Genomic DNA, 24,428 nt, shown 5'->3' on the forward strand with positions numbered 1-24,428 from the left:
CAGACAGGCAAAGGCATCAGTTATTTTCTCCATGTCTGCTATGGGTAAGATCCATGTCTCCCCCACCCACTCGCACAATACACTATCATAGACTACATTCATGTTTTACAATACAGCAATACAGATATACATTCCCTGTCATCCATTTCCAGCTTCTGGCAAACAGAGGCTATGGACACCATCCCTGCCCAGCATGGTTAACATCCATTAATGGACCTGTCCTCAAGGGCATTTATCTCGTGTATTGGCTAGTTGAGTGTGTATTTTATTTTTTTACCGCATGAGTTTTATTGCTTTTAAAAATTTGGAAACAAAATAGTCTCGCTTCTCTCTCTCTCTCTCTCTGTGTGCACTTTTCTGGATTTCCATTTTTCTTTCAATGTACCATTGCCACACCCGGTATAGACATAGATTATGGAAGCAGGGGAATGGTCCCACTATTGTGGGGAACTTTCCTGGCTTCTGCACTACCCCGGTGAAGTGGGCTAGCGAAAGGATCTGAGTCCTCGCTCCCACTTCCTTTACTCAGAGGCCTCCGTGCCCTTGAGGACTCCCCTTCCACTCTCCTGTCTGGCAGAGTCCTCGTAACCCCAACAAGGCTGGGCCCAGGATTCTGGGGGGCTCGACCCCCAACCCTGCTGTGGTCACCCAGGACAGGGGCTAGGGTGTCCCCACTCCGGGGTACCCTCTCTGCACTGCGCACCTCCCTGACCCACTGATCATTTCATACAATTTAAAGAAAATGCAAGTTATTTAATCGACAATTAATTTTAAAAAGAATAAGGAAAAATGGGGAAGGTTAAAGGAAAACACATCACCCTGCTCGGTGGCAGGGAACATCACAAACAGTGTCGCTGGACATCAGGGCAGTTCACAGTCTGTTCCTTGTAGGTCCCATGGCCCTGCTCAGGCCCTGGCCGTGCTGCAGGGACGCTGCGGGTCGGACACTTGCTCTGGCGGTTCTCACACGCCCTCAGGCTCTGGGTGGCAGGACCCTTCTCCCCAGCATCACCCCCACCCCGTCGGGGTTACGATCCCCCCCAAGTCTGGCCTGCAGAGCCTCTTGGCTGAGGTGTCTCCCTGTGCTGGGCCCACTGCCCAGGGTCCCCCTCGCTCTCCCCAGCTGCTCACTGCACCCAGCTCTGGACGGCTCCAGCCCCCGCTCCACACTGCCTCAGCACGGCTGCTGCTGCTGCTCTGCCTCCAGCCCCCTGGGCTGCTTCTCTGACCCAGCTCTGCTCCCCAACTCAGCTTGGGCCCCTGCTTTCTCCTTAGCTCAGTCCCGCTCTGTCTGACCCAGGCAGCTCCAGCTCACACGGAGAAGGGGACCCCCTGGCCTTCTGACTCCCTGATTAGCCTGCCCGCCCTGTCAATCAGGCTGACCTGGAGCACTGGCCTCTCCACATTGTTCCTGGGGACTGTCAGTCTCAGGCTCCTGATTTCCCATCGACCCAGCAACCAAACACCCCCAGGGCCACCCAGAGGGGGGGGCAAGAGGGGCCATTTGCCCCAGGCCCCGAGCCCCACAGGGACCCCCACCAGAGTTTTTCAGGGCCCCTGGAACGGGGTCCTTCACTCGCTCTGGGGGGCCCGGAAAACTCTTGCGGGGCCGGGAGCAGGAGCTTCTTCGCTCCCGGTCTTCGGTGGCGGCGGGTCCTTCCTCTCCGGGGCGGAAGGACCCTCCCCCCCCCACTGGCGAATTACCACCGAAGACGGAGCTAGACCTGCCACGGAGTTCAGCTCGGTCTTCGGCGGTAATTCAGTGGCGGGGGGGCCCTTCCTTTCCGGGACCCGCCGCCAAAGTGCCCCGAAGACCCATGGCGGGGGCCCCCCTCCGCCGCAGACCGGGCTGCACTTCTGCGGCGGGTCCCGCTTCTGCGGTAATTGGGCGGCGGGGAAGGGGCCCCGCCGCTGGTCTTCAGGGCACTTCGGCGGCCGGTCCCAGAACGGAAGGGCCCCCCGCTGTCGAAGACCCCGGGCCCCCGGAATCCTCTGGTAATAGGTAATAATTGGAGATATACCAATCTCCTAGAAATGGAAGGGACCTTGAAAGGTCATCGAGTCCAGCCCCCTGCCTTCACTAGCAGGACCAATTTTTGCCCCAGATCCCTAAGTGGCCTCCTCAAGGATTGAACTCACAACCCTGGGTTTAGCAGGCCAATGCTCAAACCACTGAGCTATCCCTCCCTCTGGGCGGCCCTGGGTTTAACCATACGGAGAAGAGCCAATTGCTCCGCTCCCTGGAGATCCCCCATTAACTCCAATGGGAAGAGCCGTTTGCGTGAGGCGAGCAGCGCTCTGCTCTGCACTGGGGTGGGGGACGTATTCAGGACATGAAAGAGTTAATCCGCGATGTCAGAGTTTTCAGTCCTGAGGCCCCTCCCCCTCTTGCGCCCCAGGCAGGAGAGTTTTGCTTGTGTCGTTGCTGCCCCCATGCGGCAGGCGCGGGAAGTTCCGCAGCTCTGGTTTTTGTATGAGCATCCACAGGTTTAATCTGTGTGTGTCTCTCTCGCACAGTGATAGCGGGCGGTGTCCTCGGGCTTCAGGCCGGTCAGTTGCAGATACAGCAGGTTGTTGGAGTTGTCCCTGGAGATGGTGAATCGGCCTTCAACAGCCGGGGAGTACCACTGCTTGGATGCATCTGGTCTAATCTGAGCCACCCACTCCAGCCCCTTCCCGGGGGCCTGTCGGACCCAGTTCATATAGGAGCTGGTGAAGGTGAACCCGGAGGCTTTGCAGGAGAGGCGGAGAGAGTCTCCGGGCTTTTTCACATCCCCTCCGGACTCCACCAGCTGCACCTGGGACCGGACACCTGGGAACAAAGACAGACCATTAATATCGGTATAAAAACAGCGGTAACACAATATTCTTCTCACTCTGCCCGTTATTCAGAAGAGGAAAATACCTTCCAAAGCGGCTACAGCGAAAATCACAAGAAGCAAAAATCCCATTTTCCCGGGTGCTGGAGGGGAAAGTTCTCAGGGACTGGCTGGTCACTGCACAGACCCAGGGGCTGCGGATTGTGTCTCCGGGTGCAGCCTGGGCAGAGAGAGGCACAGATTTAAACAGGAAACTGTCTCCCTCATTTGCATGTCCCCGCTTTATAAGAGACACACACTCCTGCTGCCAGTGATCTGAGTGACTCGCCCTAGGGCTCCGGGTGCGGGAGTCAGACTGTCCCGGCCTGTGTGTCTGTGCAGTGATGGGGGGGATTGCGGGGACTCAGCTCTGGAGCCCCATTCCACGCGCCCAAGGGCCATGCAATCGGGGCGGAACAGAGGGGGGTGGGCAAGTGGGGCAATTTGCCCCGGCCCCACAGGGGGGGCATGAGACTTTTTAGGGGCCCCTATGAGCGTTTTCGGTGGGTCTTCAGAGGCAGGTCCTCCAGTGCTGACACACCCTGAGCGAGTTAAGTACCCGCTGCCTAAGACCCGGAGCAGAAGAAGTGGCAATTCCTAAGCTGATGGGCGCCTCAAGCCTGGGAGGAGGGAGAAGTGAAGCATCCACCGCGTGCTCCGGGAGGAGGTGGGGCAGGGGTGAGCTGGGGCAGGGAGTTCCCATGTGTGCCACCCGGCCCTCCCCGCACCCCCCGGCCCCAGCTCCCTCTGCTTAAATGCCGGCAGCGACCAGAGAGGCCAAAGATCCGGCTGCTGCGGTCACCAACGAAGGAAATGCCACCCCCCAAATCCTAGTACCGTGGCCCACCGCCTAGGTCACATAATAGGTTGCACTGACCCTGCACTGGATCCGTCAGCATCCCGGGAAGGCAGGGCCGCCAGGGGGGGGGGCAAGAGGGGCAATTTGCCCCAGGCCCCAGGCCCTGCAGGGGCCCCCACGAGAGTTTTTCAGGGCCCTTGGAGCGGGGTCCTTCATTCGCTCTGGGGGTCTGGAAAACTCTCGCGGGTCCCAGAGCTTCTTCCACTCCCGGTCTTCGCCGGCGGAGGATCCTTCCGCTCCAGGGTGGAAGGACCCCCCACTGACGAATTACCGCTGAAGCGCAGCTGGGTCTTTGGTGGTAATTCAGTGGTGGTGGGGGCTTCCATTCCGGGACCCACAGCTGAATTGCCCCAAAGATCCACGGTGGGGGCCCCCCGCCGCCAAGTTCTCACGCCCCCGGAATCCTCTGGGTGGCCCTGCGGGAAGGGGCTGGAGTGGGTCGCCAGTATCAGCAGCAGCAGCGAGAGCAGCACATACTACACTGATGCAGTCAAAGCCCGATTCACCATCTCCAGGGACAATCCCAACAACCTGCTGTATCTGCAAATGACTGGCCTAAAGCCCGAGGACACCGCCCGCTATTTCTGTGCCAGACACACACCCTGCACAGTGAGGGGAAGCCAGGCTGAGCTCAGACAAAAACCTCCCGCTGCAGTTACCAGAGAAAGTCCCATCTGATTTGATGCTGACAGGCTGCGCTGGGAGCTCACAGGATACAGTAATTTCCTCCCTTTGAAATGGGGGAAATGAACCCGGCTGGTCAGTCAGATCTAGATCCACAGGAGGCGGCGATACCGGGAACGGAGTGTCCCGCACTGGGCATGCTCGGGATTCAGTCAGTCCCAAATACTCTGATACGGGGGAAAAGGAACTATTATCCACCACAGAAAAGTCTTAAAATTCCCATGTAAACCGCTCAGTTCCCGTGTGAGGACAGAACGCAGGATAAGCAAAACCCTGAGCTCTGGCAGGTATAAAAGGGCCCAAGGCCTCTGCCGGAATCGCTGTTGGTCAGTGTCACAGAGCTGTGTCAGGTAGGTTTAAAATGTTACATACGGTGTTTATTCGACTCCCTGCCCCGTACATTGTCTCACCTCTATTAACCTCATCAATGAACTGGTCTCCAGCTGGTCTGAGAGCCTAGGACCATGGCGAATTATGGATTCAACCATCCATCCTTATTGTCTGGGCATCACTCGGTAAATCCGTCTATTTAACATTCCCTTGCCATGTATCTGTCTTCCCCCATAGAGCCTATCTATCCCCATCCCCATACAGCCTATCTATCCCCATCCCCCTAGAGCCTATCTAGCTATTTATCAACATTCATCCCATCTATGTACCTGTCCACCACGCTCGCGCGGCTCGGCCCGGGAACCGCTCCCATATATGAAGGGATGTCTATGCATATCAAATGCTAATCACCCTGTTTAAATCCTGCCACGTCTCTGGTCCTGCAGCTCCTCCAAGAAGAAAACGCTTTCGCTCCACCCCTTGGAATTTCTAAGGCCTGGTCTACACTAGGCGTTTAAACCGGTTTTAGGAGCGTAAAACCGATTTAACGCCACACCCGTCCACACGGAGAGGCCCTTTATATCGATATAAAGGGCTCTTTAAACCGGTTTCTGTACTCCTCCCTAACGAGAGGAGTAGCGCTAATATCGGTATTACCATATCGGATTAGGGTTAGTGTGGCCACAGATCGATGGTATTGGCCTCTGGGTGGTATCCCACAGTGCACCACTGACCACTCTGGACAGCAATCTGAACTCGGATGCAGTGGCCAGGTAGACAGGAAAAGCCCCACGAACTTTTGAATATTTCCTGTTTGCCCAGCGTGGAGCTCCGATCAGCACGTGTGGTGATGCAGTTAAAAATCAAAATAAAGAAAGAGCTCCCGCACGGACCATGTGGATGTGATTGCTGTAAGGGCAGGCAAATCTGTTCTATCAGCGCTCCGTTACAGAAGACGAAATTCAAAATCATTTTTTAAAAATCTCCAGACAGACGCTATAGCAGGGACTCAGTGCACTGCTGCGTGACAAGCGTAACGGAAAGCCAAAGAATCAAATGGACGCTCATGGACTGGAGGACTCAAGCTATCCCACAGTTCCTGCAGTCTCCGAAAAGCATTTGCATTCTTGGCTGATCTCCAAATGCTTCTAGGGTCAAACACAGTGTCTGCGGTGGGTCAGGGCATAGCTCGGCAATTTATGCACCCCCCCACCCACTCCCAGAAGTGAAAGGGAAAACAATCCTCTCTTGACTCTTTTACATGTCACCCTATCTGTACTAAATGCTGCAGATAGACGCGATGCTGCAGCACTCAACACCAACATCCTTGCTCCCCACCGCCGTGGGTGGCTGATGGTGCATATGATTGGTACCTGTCCTCATCATCAGTCTATTGGCACATGGGGCAGTGCAAAAGGACTGGTAATCATACTGACTAGCATCTGTTAGGTCAATCAAGGGTGCCTGGTCCTAATTTTTCCTGGTAGAAAGTGCAGTATGGCTGGTAACCGTCTTCATCATAGCAACAGGGGGCTGAGCTCTGTCAGCCCCCACCCTTCATGTGTAAAGAAAAGATTCAATTGCCCCTGGACTAGCAGAGGGATGCTGGGCTCCTCTCCTCCACACTCCTTACTGTCCTGTCTGGACTATCATAGCAGCTGGAGGCTGCCTTCCACTCATTTCTCACTAACAAGTCACTGTGTCTTATTCCTGCATTCTTTATTACTTCATCACACAAGTGTGGGGACAATGCTATGGTAACCCAGGAAGGCTGGGGGAAGAATGGAATCAACAGGTGGGGTTGTTGCAGGAGCACCCTCTCTGAATAGCATACAGCTCATAATTTCTGCAGAATCTGACACAGAGCAGCTGTGCTCTCTGGTTCTATGATACAGTGGTTCTCTAGTACACTTGCCCATATTCTAAGCAGGACTGATTCTATTTTCAGATACCAAAAAGGAGGGATTGACTCAGGGAGTCATTCCCAATTTTGGCTTTTGTGCCCCTGGCTGATCTCAGCCAGGGGCACTTATGACAGCAGCAAATGGTGCAGTGCAAAAGGACTGGTAACCATGATCATCTTATTACCAATTTATGGTATGATAGATGGCACAGTATGGCTAGTAACCATCTCTGCTATCATGCAAAAGCATGCTTCTGTGTAGCGCTGCTGAATCACCTCTGTGAGCGGCATCTAGTACACATACGGAGACAGTCACAAAAGGCAAAACAGGCTCCATGATTGCCATGCTATGGCATCTGCCAGGGCAATCCAGGGAAAAAAGGCGTGAAATGCTTGTCTGCCGTTGCTTTCCCAGAGGAAGGAGTGACTGATGACATTTACCCAGAACCACCCACAATAATGATTTTTGCCCCATCAGGCACTGGGATCTCAACCCGGAAATTCCAAGGGGCGGGGGAGGCTGCGGGAACTATGGGATAGCTACGGAATAGCTACCCACAATGCAACGCTCCAAAAATCGACGCTAGCCTCGGACCGTGGACGCACACCACCGATTTAATGTGTTTAGTGTAGCCGCGCGTACTCGATTTTATACAATCTGTTTTGCTAAACCAGTTTATGTAAATTCGGAATAATCCCGTAGTGTAGACGTACCCTAACTCTCACAGAGCCCAGGAGAATGAGATTTTGGTTAAACTTGATTCTCATTCTATCACATCTTCTAGGTAACAATTAAGGCAATTAAGTTTATCCTGGGTTCTGGACTCTGACAGAATCAAGCTTTTAAACAAATCTGTATTTGCAGGGGCCAGGCCACAAGTCCAGCTGGTGGAGTCTGGGGAGGATGTGAAAAAGCCCGGAGACTCTCTCCGCCTCTCCTGCAAAGCCTCCGGGTTCACCTTCAGCAGCTACGCTATGAGCTGGGTCCGACAGGCTCCTGGGAAGAGACTGGAGTGACTGGCCAGACCTGCTACCAGGGGAGCACCTACTAGTAGTACTAGGCTGATTCCGTTCAAGGGCGATTCTCCATCTCCAGAGACAAGGCCAACCGCCTGGAGCATTTGCAAATCAGCGGCCTGAGAGCGGAGGACACACACAGCCAGGGACCTAGGATGTAAACCAGCTCTGTCTTATAGCCACACTCTGAGTTGGCTGGTTGGGATGCTTGAGGTTTGAACACCTGTGGAAATATGGGAAGAGACTCAGACAACGTTTAAACACCAGACCCGTCCCACTGGGGGCACTGTCTGGATCAATAAGCTTGGGAGTCCTGGGGGAATGCATCATATAAGGGTCTAAGGGTCATTATTATAACACCTGCCTATAGGTGCCTGGCTCTCAGTGGAAATTACAGCCTCGAATTAAGCACCCTGACTCCGCCCCACTCTGCCTGAGCCAGAGACTGGACTTCAAGGTAGCTCTTGTACCTCCCAGGAGAGTGCCCAGGGACCGGGCTAGAAGGTTTTCGCGGGGACTCATCTCCACAGAGCTGCATTTGAAGTTGTTCCACTTGGTACAGAATCCTTACAGAGTCTTTGTGATGAGATAGCAATAGCCCCGGTGTTCAGAGTATTCTTCTGAGATCAAGGGAGATCCATCTTCAAGTCCCGGTGTTCTAATAATTAGTTAAATCCTGCATTAATAGGTGTCAGGCAATGGTAATGTAGGTGGCGAGAACACTGGGGTGGGCAGGGGCGGCTCTAGGCACCAGCACGCCAAGCGCGTGCCTGGGGCGGCAAGCCGGGGGGGGGGGGGCGCTCTGCCAGTCACCGCCAGGGCAGCAGGCAGGTTGCTTTGGGCAGCATGCCTGCAGGGGGTCTGCTGGTTCCCTGGCTTTGGGGGATCTCCCACAGGCCTGCCGCTGAATCCGTGGGACCGGGGACCTCCTGCAGGCAAGCCACCGAAGGCAGCCTGCCTGCCGTGCTTGGGGCAGCAAAATACCTAGAGCTGCCCCTGGATAGAGTGAGCCCATTTACCTATGGCACCTGCTGACAGCCCCTTTCAACCGCCAACCTCCCTGAGTGAACCATGCGTGCAACTCCCTGTCCGGGTAGATTAACTGAATTCTACCAAGACAGGGAGCTGGATGGATGAGATCCAGTATGTGCCATGACCCGGGGTTCTCACATGGGCGGGATGAGCGTTATTTGATGAGGGCCATAGACGTGAGATCTCCTCTGTGCTAATCCCCAGATGCTTCTGTTTGACTGTAACTTTTAAGCTGGACCCGAAGAGAGCTATTCTTGCTACTTAGCTTTTAGAATTGCTCTTTTAAAATCTAGCAAAAGCCTAAGAAATTTGAGAGCATTTCTACCCATCCCCAAACAAACAACAAAAGCACTTGGACAGTCATCACTTGGCAGCTTTGGAAGCCCAAATTCTGATTATCACACGGAACAATCGGGTTCCCGAATATTTCTCTGGTGCATGTTTAGTTCCGTGTCTGACGAGTGCCACTGTAAGCATGTGATAGTCAAGTTGTTGCAGTTTTCTGGACACGTGACCATATATGAATACAGAGATCTCAAACCTGACGAGAGATGATTTTTCGCTCTGGTTGTAGCTCCCGTTCCTGTGCCCAGGGCTGGATTGTTTGAGGAAGTGCTGCCCCTGCGTGGCGAATGGGAGAAAGAAGATTCTGCATCTTGAGTTTTTGTATTAGCAGTATAGGGATTCCCCTCACTGTGTCTCTCGCACAGTAATACCGGGCGGTGTCCTCGGGCTTCAGGCCGCTCATTTGCAGATACAGCAGGTTGTTGGGGTTATCTCTGGAGATGGTGAATCGGCCTTTCACTGAGTCTGCGTAAAACTGTTGGCTCCCATCACTGTAAATGTATGAAACCCACTCCAGCCCCTTCCCGGGAGCCTGCCGGACCCAGCTCATGCCGTAGCTGCTGAAGGTGAACCCGGAGGCTTTGCAGGAGAGGCGGAGAGAGTCTCCGGGCTTTTTCAAATCCCCTCCGGACTCCACCAGCACCTGGGACCGGACACCTGGAGATAAAGATGATTTACGGAGAACATGAGTATCTAGGGAAACAGAATAACAATCGCCCGACTATCCAACACACGGGAAGGGAGAAAATACCTTCAAACGCTGCTGCAATGAGAACGAGATACAACCAAAGCCTCATTGTCCCGTGTTTGGAGAGGAGCGTTCTCAGGGGGTTGTCTGGTGACTGCCCAGAGACAGGGGCTGCGGATTGTCTGTCAGGTGCAGCCGTGCAAGTGAGAGAGACAGCTTTAAACAGGAAACTCTCCCCCACTATTTGCATAGCTCCCTTCTTATAAGAGACTCCGAGAGTGAACTCAGTTTCTTTGTGTGTGGCTGAGAGAAGGGCCCGCAATTTACTTTTGGGGTACCCCCCTCTCCCAGTCGGTGTATCTGTGTCTGAAGAAGTGGGGTTTTTACCCACAAAAGCTAAGGCCCAAATAACTCTGTTAGTCTTTAAGGTGCCACCAGACTCCTGGTTGTTTTTGTGGATACAGACTAACACAGCTGCCCCCTGATACAGAAGGATTAGGAAAAAGAACAGGACACTCGTAGCACCTTAGAGACTAACACATTTATTTGAGCATAAGTTTTCGTGGGCTACAGCCCACTTCTTTGGATGCATGTAGTGGAAAATACAGTAGGAAGATAGATATACACAGAGAACATGAAACAATGGGTGTTACTATACACACTATAAGGAGAAAGCAGCCAAGAGTCCTGTGGCACCTTATAGACTAACAAACGTTTTGGAGCATGAGCTTTCGTGGGTGAATACCCACTTTGTCAGCTGCATCACCCACGAAAGCTCATGCTCCAAAACGTTTGTTAGTCTATAAGGTGCCACAGGACTCTTGGCTGCTTTTACAGATCCAGACTAACATGGCTACCCCTCTGATACTATAAGGAGAGTGATCAGTTAAGGTGAGCTATTACCAGCAGGCGAGAAAAAGAACTGTTTGTAGTGGTAATGAAAATGGCCCATTTCCAACATTTGACAAGGAGATGTAAGGAACCAGGGCTGGCTCCAGACTCCCACGCACCAAGCGCGCGCTTGGGGTGGCGTCCCGCGGGAGGGTGGCAGGCGGCTCCGGTGGACCTCCCGCAGGCATGCCTGTGGAGGGTCCGCTAGTCCCGCAGCTCCGGTGGAGCATCTTCAGGCATGCCTGCGGGAGATCCACCAGAGCCACGGGACCAGCGGACCCTCCGCAGGGACGTCTGCAGGAGGTCCACTGGAGCCACGGGACCGGCAACCACCAGAGCGCCCTCCACGGCATGCCGCCATCCTTGGGGCGGTGGAAACCCTAGAGCCACCCCTGTAAGGAACTTCTGGTGGGTGGGTATAAGCATGAGGAAATAGTTTTACTTTGAAGGATTAGGGTCTATCTTATTCAGTAAAAAGAACAGGAGTACTTGTGGCACCTTAAAGACTAACAAATTTATTTTAGCATTTATTTATTTTAACAAATTTATTTTAGTCTTTAAGGTGCCACAAGTACTCCTGTTCTTTTTGTGGATACAGACTAACACGGCTGCTACTCTGAAACCTGTCTTATTCAGTAGGAGCTGCGTTCTGACACCTCTTTCCAATCCACGTCTGCTTCTCCCTGTGCATCAGTCTCTCTCTGAGCTGTTCCAGTGACCCCTGTGTTAGAACCCTTAGTCACGTGACTATCCCCCCTGACCTGAGGGCCCGCACTGGGTTGAGAGGCCCCTGGACAATTGCCCCCTTTGCCGCTGCCTGTCAGCGGGCCTGGCAGAGACCACTCAGCTGCTAGCGCTGGGCTGGGAGTTTCAAAGGGACCTCATGGCTAAAGGAACCCACCTCACATTCTGCAATCACAGTCCAGAATTCCTGCTGCTGTCCCAGGGGGTGATAAAGACCCAGTTATTTAACATAGTAACCGGGGACCGGCTGCTCTTAATTACAGGAAGCTCCCCAAGTGGCTGGTGAAGATACCAGGAGGAAGTCTGGTAGGGCTTATTGGGATCATGCAGAGACCAGGGCCGCCCAGAGGGGGGGGGGCAAGAGGGGCAATTTGCCCCAGGCCCCGGGCCCAGCAGGGCCCCCCACGAGAGTTTTTCAGGGCCCCTGGAGTGGGGTCCTTCACTCGCTCCAGGGGCCCTGGAAAACTCTCGTGGGGCCCAGCTCGGGCCCCCAGAGCTTCTTCGCTCCCGGTCTTCGCTGGCCTGGGGTCCTTCCTCTCCGGGATAGAAGGACCCCGCGCCGCTGAATTACCACCGAAGCGGGTCCCGCCGCCAGAGTGCAGCCAGGTCTTCAGCGGTAATTGGGCGGCAGGGGGCCCTTCTGTTCCGGGACCCGCCGCCGAAGTGCCCCAAAGTCCTGCGGTGGGGGCTGCACTTCAGTGGCGGATCCCGCTTCAGCGGTAATTCGGCGGTGGGGGGTCCCTGCCGTGGGTCTTTGGGGCACTTTGGCGGCGGGTCCCGGAACGGAAGGACCCCCCGCCAACGACTTACCCCCGAAGCGGGGCCTCCCGCCGCCAAAGACCACGGGCCCCCGGAATCCTCTGGGCGGCCCTGGCAGAGACAGGCAGCAGCCCCACAGGGGAGGTGTCAGGGGTCTTTGGGTCAGAAAGCGCAGGTCTGGTGGCCTTGTCTGCTGGCTGCTGGCCTGGGGACCCTCATTCCCCTTTCGATAGATCTGCTTTTGGGCTGATTCGCCCCAACCATGACATGCAATAACAGAACACTGTACATAGAATGAAAATATGAAATCCACGCTTTCAAAACAATATCAGAATCACAGAAGGGGATCTCTGGAGAGGCGTGGTGGGGAGCAGGAAGATGAGAACTCTCGACTTCTTTTTTTTTCCTGTGAACTGGACACCAATAAACACCTTTCCAATATCTGTTATTGCCTGTCATTGAAAATGTGGGAAGGTGAGAATGCAGAAAACATGGCAGAGTGGGGAAAGTTCCTTTCCGTGCTGTCAAACCCTGATAGCAATTAAAGACATTTCCCTGACTGCGAAAATGAAAGTCATGCCCTCTTCAGGGGTGTCAGAACTGGGCCTGTAGACAGAGCACATGCCATTTAGCAAGTTGTCGATGCAACAGCCAAGACTGTTAAACCCTTGAGAGTTCAAATCTTTTCCCATCTTTTTTCTCCAGTAATGAGTCTAGCTCAGGGATTGGCAACCTTTGGCACACAGCTTGCCAGGGTGCTTCCTGGCTGCTTTGTTTATCTGCTGCTTCCACAGGTTCAGCCAATCGCAGCTCCCAGTGGCCGTGGTTCACTGCTTCAGCCCAATGAGGGCTGCGGGAAGTGATGCAGGATGAGGGCTGTGCTGGCCACAGCTTCCCACTTCCCCCATTGGCCTGGAGCAGCGAACTGCTGCCAGTGGGCGCCGCGATCTGCCCAACCTGCAGACGCGACAGGTAAACAAACTGGCCTGACCAGCCAGGGTGCTTACCCTGAGGAGCCGTGTGCCAAAGGTTGCCGATCCCTGGTCTAGCTTCTACTCTTGGATCCTCAGATCAACATGTGAGATCATAAGAACTGAAGAACAGCCAGACTGGGTCAGAACAATGGTCTGTCTAGCCCCGTGACAAGGGCAATCATCAAATCATGCACTGGGAAGGAGTTTTATCTGTTATAAGGAGGGGGATACGCAAATAACCGTGAGCGTTTCCTGTTTAAATCTCTCTCTGCAGGGCTGCACCCAGAGAGAATCCACATCCCCCTGTTTATGTGCAGTTCCCAGCCAATCCACCAGAGACCTTTCCCCTCCCACACCAGGGAAAATAAATCTTTGGCTCCATTTAGCTTTCGTTGCAGCCGCTTTGGAAGGTATTTTCTCCCCTTGTACGGATAAGAGAGACTGACCTGTACCACCTCAGGGCTCAACATAGACAGCTACTGAATTAATTGGATCTGTCAGGGTGGGTCCCAGTCAGGGGCTGCAGTGGGTATCAGCAATTAGTGGAACAACCACCTACTAGGGAAATTCAGTGAAGGGGCAATTCATTCCCCCCACCCCCCAGCTGTAGAAACACTCCAGCTCACCCTTCCCTGTATGCTGCGCCGCTAGGACACGTGTCTACGTGTGTTTGTGAGCCTGGCTTCCACAGAGAGATGTCAAGTATCAGAGGGGAGCCATGTTAGTCTGGATCGGTAAAAGCAGCAAAGAATCCTGTGGCACCTTATAGACTAACAGACATTTTGCAGCATGACCTTTTGTGGGTGAATACCCACTTTGTCGGATGCATGAAGTGGAAATTTCCAGGGGCAGGTATATATATGCAGGCAAGAAGCAGGCTAGAGATAACGAGGTTAGTTCAATCAGGGAGGATGAGGCCCTGTTCTAGCAGTTGAGGTGTGAAAACCAAGGGAGGAGAAACTGCTTTTGTCTTTGTTTAATCCTGAGCTGATGGTGTCAAATTTGCAGATGAACTGAAGCTCAGCAGTTTCTCTTTGAAGTCTGGTCCTCACATTTTTTTGCTGCAGGATGTAGAGACTCTCTACACAAACATCCCACACACAGATGGAATACAAGCTGTCAGGAACAGTATCCCTGATGATGCCACAGCACAACTGGTGGCTGAGCTTTGTGCCTTTATCCTCACACACAACTATTTCAAATTTGATGACAATATATATCTCCAGATCAGTGGCACCGCTATGGGCACCCGCGTGGCCCCACAATATGCCAACATTTTTATGGCTGACCTGGAACAACGCTTCCTCAGCTCTCGTCCACTCATGCCCCTTCTCTACCTACGCTACATTGATGACATCTTCATCATCTGGACCCATGGGAAGGAAACTCTGGAAAAATTCCACCATGATTTCAACAGCTTCCACCCCACCATCATCCTCAGCCTGGACCAATCTGCACAGGAGGTCCACTTCCTAGACATCCCAGTGCAAATAAGTGATGGTCACATTAAACCACCCTATACTGAAAACCTAGCCACCGCTATGCCTACCTTCATGCCTACCTCTGCACGGCCCTGAGACCCACAATGCATCCAGTAGCTGCTGAAGGTGAACCCAGAGGCTTCACAGGAGAGGCAGAGAGAGTCTCTGGGCTTTTTCACATACCCTCTGCAGGGCCGGCTCCAGGCACCAGCTTAGCAAGCAGGAGCTTGCGGCAGCCACTCCAGGGAGAGGCTTCAAGTGCGGCAATTCAGTGGAAGGTCCCTCACTCCCGGTCGGAGCCTCCGGCTGAATTGCTGCAGATCGCGATCGCAGCTTTATTTATTTATTTTTTATTCTGCTGCTTCCTGCGGCAAAACCCCTGGAGTTGGCCCTGTCCACAATGTGAAACAGCTGCCAACTAGTCTCTGTGGCGTATGGTTTATTTAGGGGCTTATTAAAGGCCAGTGAAACCAGATATAAGATTCCCCATTAACATTCCCTGACTAGCTAAATGGAAAGGAACTGTGAACAGGCAAAGAGATGAATATTTGCAATCTCTCTTATAAAAATCTGTCTGGATGATCAAAGGCAAGAAAGCTTGTGTGTGTGTGTGTGTGTAGGGGGAGGGTGTAAACACCAGCCGATGTGCAGCGCAGTTGAAATATTTCTGGGTTCTACCTGCTTGTTCCCTTCCTGGGTCAGTGAACAACCTCCCTTTATTCTGTCCCTATATTCGAGCTTCGTATAATAGTTCAGAGCTTGAGCGCCTGCCAGCAGCGAAGTCCTTCTCCGGATACTGCAGGGGAAGGTTTTTGTCGGAGCTTCAGCTGCTGTGTGGCTCTCTGGCGCAGTAGTACACGGCGGTGTCCTCGGGTGTCAGGCCGGTCATTAGCAAGTACAGCCGGCTGCTGGAGGTGTCTCTGGAGATGGTGAAGCGACCCCGGACTGAAGCGGGGTAATACGTGCTGCCCCCTCCCCCTATTCCCGAGACCCACTCAAGCCCCTTCCCGGGAGCCTGGCGGACCCAGTCCATCCAGTGGCTGCTGAAGGTGAACCCGGAGGCTTTGCAGGAGAGGCGGAGAGAGTCTCCGGGCTTTTTCACATCCCCTCCGGACTCCACCAGCTGCACCTGGGACCGGACACCTGCAAATCAAGGCAGGTTAAGAATCAGGAGATTCTGACCGAGAAGAAATATCAGGAACCTCCGCTATTCTGGGGGAAGAAAATCACCTCTGAGCGCTGAGAGAAAGAGGAGAAGATGGAGGCAAAGTCTCATTTCTCTGCCGGGGCCTGGGGTTCTCGGGGCTTAACCCTTTCACTGCCAGGCCCCACAAGGCTCTGGGTTCCCACTAGCGAAGCTCCTGAGTGTGGGAAATGGCGGGGTTTAAGCAGGGAGCTAAGTTACCCTATTTGCATATCCCGTTTTTAATAAGGGGATGATAAACCCAACCCCTAATTGACTTGAAATCGCGAGATCGGAGCTCAGAGAGGAGAGTGACACATCCAGAGAGTCTGGCAAACGCTCATGGGTCCTTAAGGCACTGCCTGATACTTGATCAGAGGCAGAGAACATTGGTCTTAACGGAGACCTTGGGAGCCACTAGCGTGAGAACACACTTTGTTCTGCTGTGCTCCTTGGCCATGGTTTTAAAAACATAACCAGCCCGTTTAACTGCCTCAATTTTGAATTCGGCCAGTCTGAGACATTACAGAAGGGGCTTGGGTCTCGGAGTTTGGATGTGCGGCATTTCCTGATTAGAAATCCCCATGTAGTGGTTCCAAGCTGGGCACCCGGAATTTGAGAGGTTTAAGACCACGTAGGAAAATAGTGTCTCCTTCAATATGAGGAAACACAAACAAAAAAGGAAAATATTTTATTTTAAATTATTGAATGGGAACATTTTATGGGGAAACTTTACTAAGGGCAGTTTGGTATCCAGGTTCCCTATGAAAGAGAAGGGCCCCCATCCTGTGTGAGTAACTTTGAAGATTTCCCTGTCCTCTATAGCAGACATAGATGGCGAGCAATGTTTTTGTTTAACTTATCCCCCTGTTCTGAGCCAGGGAACTGCTTGTAAAATGACCTTGACATTCCCATGTACCTGGACTTGGTGGAGATGAATAAAGTTCAGCCTGTGAAATGTCTGTGACCCGTTCCTGTGGAGTCTTCACCAGCAGGTTATTTACATTGTGGCTCTGGTCACCTGACAAACTGGGTTTCTGCCCCTGTCCTATACATCAGCTGACATCGACTCTAGAAATGGGAGGTGAAACTTGCCCCGTTCTGAAAGTGTAGGAGACGCTGAGCATCACAACAGGGCCTCATCCCATGCAGGGCGGCCGGGGGGTGGGGGGCAAGTGGGGCAATTTGCCCCGGGGGGCCCCCACGAGAATGTCAGAGTCTCCCTGTCGCATCTGCCTTCGCCTTCCCCCATCCCCCCGGTGCCTCAGCGCGCCCCGCCCAGGAGCGGCCCTGGACAGCGTTGCAGCTGGGGCGGGGCCTTAGGTCCTCCCCCTCGGAGTCGCGTGGCAAGGGGGCGGGGCTGCGAGCTCCAGCCGCGGAGTAGCGGGAGCTCCTGGACGCCGCGGCTGAGGCTCTGGGAGATGGGGAAGGCGGGGTAAGCGGGATGGTCAGCCTCTCTGAGCCAGCGACCCCCTACTGCATCCCCCACAGCCCTGACCCCCAGCTCCAAGCCCAGCCCCTCTGAGCCGGGCACCCCCTGACCCAGAGCCCAGCTCCCCACCCAGACCTGGGCAAGAGCACTGCCACCCCCAGGCAGCGACAGCCCATTGGCACCAACCATCAAACAGCGACAGCCATTATGTAATTGCAAATGTAGACAGACCAGTAAAGCAGTTAATATTTTTAAATAATGTAATTCATGTATTTTCAAATTATTAAAAAATAATTGTTGAATGTATTTCACTGCTTATTTTTTACATTTCTAAATACAACTATAGTTTTGCAACTTTTTTTATGGAAGGGGCCCCCAAAATTGCTTTGCCCCAGGCCCCCTGAATCCTCTGGGCAGCCCTGAACACCCCCACTGAGTGTTAGTAGGGGGGCAACAGTCCCCTTAGATTTATATGGGCGCAGCCGAAGGTAGTGGCAGAAGAGATCAGAAGGTACGATCATCGATACATCAAGAAATGTGCAGGGGAAAATCAAGGAAGAGATTTCAGACTTATTGGCTCTGATATCTTTGCTTTAACAGCAAGGGTCTGCTACTTCTCTTTAAACACAGGGCCGGCTCCAGACCCCAGCGCGCCAAGCGCGCGCTTGGGGCCGCGTCCAGCGGGAGGGCTGCAGGAGGCTCTGGTGGACCTGCGGGAGGTCCACCGGAGCCGCGGGACCCGCCAGAGCGCCCCCCCCACGGCTTGCCGCCCTGCTTGGGGGGCGGAATACCTAGAGCCGCCCCTGCTTTTCATAGACACCTCACTCCACAACCTTTGTACAACCTTTGCTCCAGATATAGAACAGAGGTTGCAACAATCATCTATATGGCCACTTTTTAATCAGATCACGTCACACGGGAGTGCTAGGAATCGATACCTTAGGGCCAAGCTCACCAGGGCACATGGCTGGTGCAAGGCTGCTGCACTTGCTATAAGTAATTAAAGAGTCGTGAGAGCAGGGACCTGAGTCTCCTCCTGAGTCCCAGAGAGTGTCCTGACCCCTGGGCTGTGCAGTGACTCGCTTTCCTGCTGTCTCTGCCCAGCACATCTCCCCGCCAGGCGCCATGGGGATTTCGGTGCCTACAGGGGGCCGGCTTTGAGGGTCTCGGTGGCATGTCCGATTTGGGCACATAAGGAGGCAGGTAGGTGCTGAATTCACCTTGTGGACCGAGCCCTGAACACACATCGAATGAAAGCCCCTGGCAGGTCGCTGTCCAGCGCCCGTAGGCTCCTTCCAGAATTCAAACCTGTCTGCCCGGGCTGAGATTTTCTAGCGCTCCCGAGGGGTTAGAATAGGCATGAGGTGTCCGTATCTCTAGGGCAGCCTGGAGACCCTCTGCCTGGCTTTACTTTAACGGCCTCGCTTTAATGTCGGAAAGGCGGGGAGGGGCGGAGTGAGGGGCACAGAGTGAACTGGGGGGAAGGGGAAGTTGCGGGCTGGTCTCTGCTAACAGAGCGGTGAGTCCGTGTCTGTGTCGGGGGGGGGGGGGGGGGGGGGGGAGTCACAGGCAGGCAGCTGCGGACCGGAGTTTTCTCGCTCACGGTCTCTGCGCTGCGAGCTGCAGAACTGCAGCGCCCCCCAGCGGAGAGTTTGTGCTTAGCCAGCGAGGGCAGGTTTTTGTCTGAGCTCAGCCCGGCTTCCCCGCACTGTGTGTCTCTCGCACAGTGATACCGGGCGGTGTCCTCGGGCTTCAGGCCGGTCATGTCCAAATGCACCAGGTTGTTGGAATCGTCCCTGGAGATGGTGAATCGGCCTTTCACTGAGTCTGCGTAGTAATAGCGGTTCCATACTTCCCGATAAGTGCTTGAAACCCACTCAAGTCCCTTCCCGGGAGCCTGCCGGACCCAGTTCATCCCGTAGCTGCTGATGGTGAAGCCGGAGGCTTTGCAGGAGAGGCGGAGAGAGTCTCCGGGCTTTTTCACACCCCCTCCGGACTCCACCAGCTGCACCTGGGACCGGACACCTGGGAATAAAGACAGGCCATTAATATCGGTATAAAAACAGCGGTAACACAATATTCTTCTCACTCTGCCAGTTATTCAGAGGAGGAAAATACCTTCCAAAGCGGCTACAGCGAAAATTACAAGGAGAAAAAATCCCATTTTCCCTGGTGCTGGAGGGGAAAGTTCTCAGGGGACTGGCTGGTCACTGCACAGACCCAGGCTGCGGATTGTGTTTCCGGGTGCAGCCTGGGCAGAGATAAAGACAGATTTAAACAGGAATCTGTCTCCCTGATTTGCATAACCCGCCTCTTATAAGACACACAAACTCCTTCCCTGATCTCATTTCTCGCCCTCGGCATCCGAGAGAAGGGGGGAATGTGTGTAGCGCTCTGACCCAAATCCCACTGAAACCCAGGGGGGGTTCTGAGTGGCTTGGAGCTACATCGGATCCGGTCCCACGTGTTTGTGTGGAGTCCAGCGCAATGGGAACCTGGGCCTGACTGGCTCCGGAAAGGGGCTGTCCGAGCAGAAGGAGAGGAAGACGGGAGTGAGCAGAAAAGAGAGAGAAAGCGAGAAAGGAAGCTGCAGTCCTGCTAGTGACAAACAAATACCTTTGGGACACCTTTGGATCATCATCATCATCATCATCATCATCATCTTCAGTGCAGACTGACCCCTGCTGTGTTAGTGGGGCACTGAGGCAGCGGGGCTGTGGTGTCTTTCAGCAACTCTGTTTATGGGGCAGAATTGGCAACGGAGCCCCAGGGTGTCGGGTTTGCGGTAACTAAATGATTTGGGAACCTAAATCCTAATCACTGTCTCTGGGATTTAGGCTCCTAAAAGTAAGTCACTATCATGGACTTGGGTTCCCAGCTCACTGAAACTGTTCCCGATCTATACAATGGGAATTAAAATGTGCTACTTTAAGATTCACTAATGAATCCTATGCAGCATCGATGAGGGCCTTCACATACCTAGATTGAATTAGCCAAGTGGAGACTAGCGGCTATGAATAGGCAGCTGGATTTGGCAGCTGTCTCTATTTCAGCTATTTCACCCTGGTTCCCCATCACTGCAAAGACTTGTGGGTGCACCAGATATTTAGATACTGTTTGTAATCACAGGCTGAGGGACTTCCCAACTCTCCCTTTTCAGTCCTCGCAGACAGCTGATTGAGAAGGCCAGTAGAGGAGGACCGACACCACTGTCTGCCTCTGCCCATGATGCTCTGGGGACGTGAAAGCCCTTCGCCATTAGTGATCACATTGTGATCCATTTTGCCAAATAGGTTACCCAGTGTCTGTCCCAGATGCCTGTTTCTTGGCCTCTCGGGACACAGGGTCAGTTATCAGTCAATAGCTGCGACTCCAGAGGTTACTTTAGCTCATGCAAACAGAGCAAGGAGAAGGCACGTGACTCGGTGATCACATACGGATTAACGGTGCATATCCCTTTACAACCTGTACTTATCAACATTGTAACGATTTCCCTCCAAAATTCCCAGAACACATCTTCGAGACAAACCCATCAACTCTTGATATAAACATTGTCAATGATGGAGAATCCAGCACCGCCCCGGTACATTGTCCCAATGGTTAATTACTCTCACCGTTAAAAACTTACTGTCCAGGTTGAGTTTCTGGGTTAAATTTCCAGGTGTTCGGGGGGCCAGCCCAGTATTGAGGAATCAAGTGGTTTATAAGCTACGTATTGACATACCAGCCTAGGGTTGAACTGAACCCAGAGGGAACAAGGATGCACAGGCCTAGGTGAGTAGAAAACTGTGTGATATTCGTGTGGTACCCCAGTGCATCTCCCGCTCTGCTTTCCTTACTGTCCCTCTGCTCCACTTCACATGAACTCGCTCGCTCTCAGATAGAGAAGGAGAAGGAAGCCTGAAACCCTTCCCATTGCACAGGCAAACCCAGCTCTCCTCTTGTGCCTCTGTTATGAGTCTGACACATATTTCCGTCACTGGGGAGTAACTCCCAGTCCCGCTGAGCCAATAGGAGTTTTATGTTTGACTTGAATGGGACCAGGATTCATCATTTCACAGCTGAGTCACTGTTAATATGGGTAAAGGCAGCTCTGCCGGACGGGAGCAGTCAGCCTGTTCTAGCTCTCTCCACATTTGGGGATACCCCAGGCCTGGCTCCTCTCATGTTAAATGATTCCCCTGCTACACTTTGCCCCTCTTAGTTAGTGGCCAAACTTTTGCAGGCCGGGCCGAAGGAAGGAAAATGATGTGATGCTACATGTGGACGCCGCTTGTGAGACTGGTTCTGTTCTGCCCCGTTGTAATCTTGAATGTGATTTCAGTCTAAACGGATTTATTGAAACACAGAGGTGCAGAATGACTGTCTCAGGCAAGAATAAATCAGACAACAGTGGTGTTAAATTGCTGCCAGCTCAGAAAACCAGAATTATTTTAAATCAGGCAATTCTTACACTGAGACGCTCTCTGCACGTGGGATATTTTATTATGGATGGGCACGTGCAAGAAACTTGGAGTTTCGCTACAGCTGAATCCAATAGCTTCTGTGCAGGGAATTCCCACGCTCTGCCGGTGAATTTAGGCCTCGTGGCCGCATTTCCCGCTTCCCGCAGAATGTGGCATCAGGGCCGCCCGGGGGGGGGGGGGCAAAGGGGGCAATTTGCCCCAGGCCCCGGGCTCTGCAGGGGCCCCCAAGAGAACAGCTGAGGCTCCCGCCTCTGCCCCCCTCCTGGAGCCTTAGCACATCAAGCGGCGTCCTCAGACAGCGCCACAGTGTGTCTCCGGTGGGGCCCCTGAGCCCCGCCCCACTCAGAGCCGCGTGGTCAGGGGGCGGGGCTGGGAGCTCTGGACTGAGCTCAGCTCCCTCCGCTCGGCGTGGAGTTCACAGCCCCGCCCCCTTCCCATGCGGCTCGGAGTGGGGCGGGGCTCAGGCCCCGCCAGAGACACGCTGCAGCTGTTCAGCGAGGCGCTGAGGCTCCGGGTGTGGAGGGAGCCGGGGGTAAGAGGCAGGGGCTGGGGGGGTTGGCTAAGGGGCAGGGAGTCCTGGGTACAGTCAGGGCACAGGGAGGGGGGGGAGGTTGGGGGAGCGGTCAGGGGGCAGGGAATGGAGGGAGTTGGATTGGGGGCATTCTGGGGGGGTCTATCGGGACTCAGCGGGGGTGGTGGATAGGGGTTGGGGCAGACACGGAGCAGGGGTGGGTCCCGTGGTGGTGGTGGGGTCTTTGGGGAATGGTGAGGGGACAAGGAGCAGGATGAGTCGGGGATTCTGAAGGGGGAGGGCAGTCGGGGGGCAGGAAGTGGGTGGGGGTCAGATAGGGGGCAGGGCCAGGCTGTTTGGGAGGCACAACCTTCCCTACCCTAAAGCTCATTCAGCAGTTTGAGGCTTGCAGAAGAGCCAAGCTGTTAGCTTTTCCATTAGGGCTCCCATCCCTTTCACTTCTCAAATGTGAGATGGGGGCTCTTAACCAAGAGAGCCCGAATCACAGACCAGGGTGCTGGGAGAAGACTCCGTCCCAGGTTGAACCCCAGGGGTATTGGGGTGGCAAAAGGGTTTGGGCCACATAAACCTTCCCACATGCGGCCTGCGAGTGTCATCAAGCAAACTCGACCTAAGAGAGGCCGTGAGACTGGACTCTCCTGGTGTAACTCACACCAAGGAATGGGAGAGATGCTGGGGCATCCATGGAAACTTTGGTGGGTTCGAACTTCCCCAGGTCACGGTACTTACAAGCTCTGTTTTGGACCATATTCCTGTCATTGAATAAACCTCTGTGTTACTGGCTGGCTGAGAGTCACGTCTGACTGCAAAGTGGGGGCGCAGGACCCGGTGGCTTCCCCAGGACCCCGCTGGGGTGGGCTCGCTGTGGGAAGTGCATGGAGGGGCAGAGGATGCTGAATGCTCCAAGGAGAGAACCAGGAGGTGAAGCCATGTGAGCTTCTTGCCCTGAACAAGTCTGCTCCAAGGGAGAGGAGGCTCCCCAAAGTCCTGACTGGCTTGGTGGGGAGCAGTTCCAGAGCATCGCCCAGGGACTCCATGACAACTGGTGTTAGCGGTGGGATGTACTGCACCCCGTGAATGGCGCTGCTTGCAGTAAGTGGCTGGGGAGCAGTAAAACAAAGGGGGGATGATGAGGACTAGGCGTGCAGAAGGCTCAGAGAGGGATGGTTTCAGGGGGTGGTTAACCTCTGGGAGTGTGCGACCAGTGAGAAGGACTGTTGGAGTAACGGGGTCCCCCTGAGGACTGCAGGGAGCAGTCTCGGGGCGGAGGCGCTGGCCGCTCGACCCTGGGAGAGAGAAGGATTTTTGCAGTAGCAGGGTTCCCCTGGGGATTGCAGGAGCAGTCCCAGGGGCGGAGGAGTCTGCAGCTCGACCCTGGCAGAGAGGTGGTGCCCACGAGAAGGGCTGGCACACCAGGGGTTCTTCCTGGAAACCACGGGGGAGCCAAGAGCACACAGGCCTGTGAGTCCAGAGCCACTTGGGAGCGGTGCAGTGATGGCCTGTCACCATCCCCTTAAGAAGGACATTGTGATCCTGTGCACAGAGAGAGGGTTACGCATTGGGAAGTTCACCAAGGCTCAGTTAATCGTGCAGTTGGAGGAGGAGGACCGCTCTGAGGAGCAGCCAGGCATCCCCGAGAGTCTGGTCCCCAACCGGACAAGGGTCTTCACGATCAGGTTCCCCATCAGGGGATTGGAGATGGATGGGATGGGAGCAGAGCCCGAGAGAGCGAGAGGACCGTGAGAGAGAGCAAGAGCCCGAGGAAAAGCTGCAGGAGAAGCAGCAGCAGCCTGGACTGGCGATAGTGGAGCGGAGAGACACAGGGGGTTCCCAGGGGTCAGTGGGGAAACACGTCTGGGGTGGTGAGACCCTGGGACAGAGAGAACTGTGGTGGTGCAGCCGCAGATGCTGAGGAGCTGTGGGACCTGGGTGAAGGTCCCCGGGGTGAAGCCCCTCGCCCTGCCTATGGCCCGGATCCCTGTGCAGACCCAGGAGGGGTCGGGCTGGCTGGTCGTTGGGGTTCTCCGGGATATTGGCTGGGAGGCCCTGTTGGGGGGTGACTGTGTCTCTTTGGGACAGGATCCAGGCCCTGCTCCTGTAACAGCCGAGGGTTTGAATTCAAATCCAGGGAACCAATTGGCTAGGATGGAAATGGTCAATGAAAATACAAATGACCTGGCTGGCAGCGGGGAGGGGCTGTTGGGCTCAGGATACCTGCCTGCCTGTAACCAGCCCCCTGGGGCTGAGAGG

General features: G+C 54.2%; 1 protein-coding gene across 1 annotated transcript; it reads right to left on the reverse strand.

Moving 5' to 3' along the window:
- Positions 1–7,706: 7,706 nt before the first annotated feature.
- On the reverse strand, positions 7,707–19,197 carry LOC123347556 (the record flags this gene model as incomplete). Its single annotated transcript, XM_044984904.1, has 5 exons — positions 7,707–7,874; positions 8,680–8,760; positions 9,378–9,685; positions 9,780–9,870; positions 18,898–19,197. Coding segments are annotated over 5 exons (948 nt in total), but the record flags the coding sequence as incomplete, so codon positions are not given.
- Between the last annotated feature and the right edge of the window lie 5,231 nt (positions 19,198–24,428).

This window comes from Mauremys mutica, chromosome 13, assembly GCF_020497125.1.
Source record: "Mauremys mutica isolate MM-2020 ecotype Southern chromosome 13, ASM2049712v1, whole genome shotgun sequence".
NCBI lineage: Eukaryota > Metazoa > Chordata > Testudines > Geoemydidae > Mauremys > Mauremys mutica.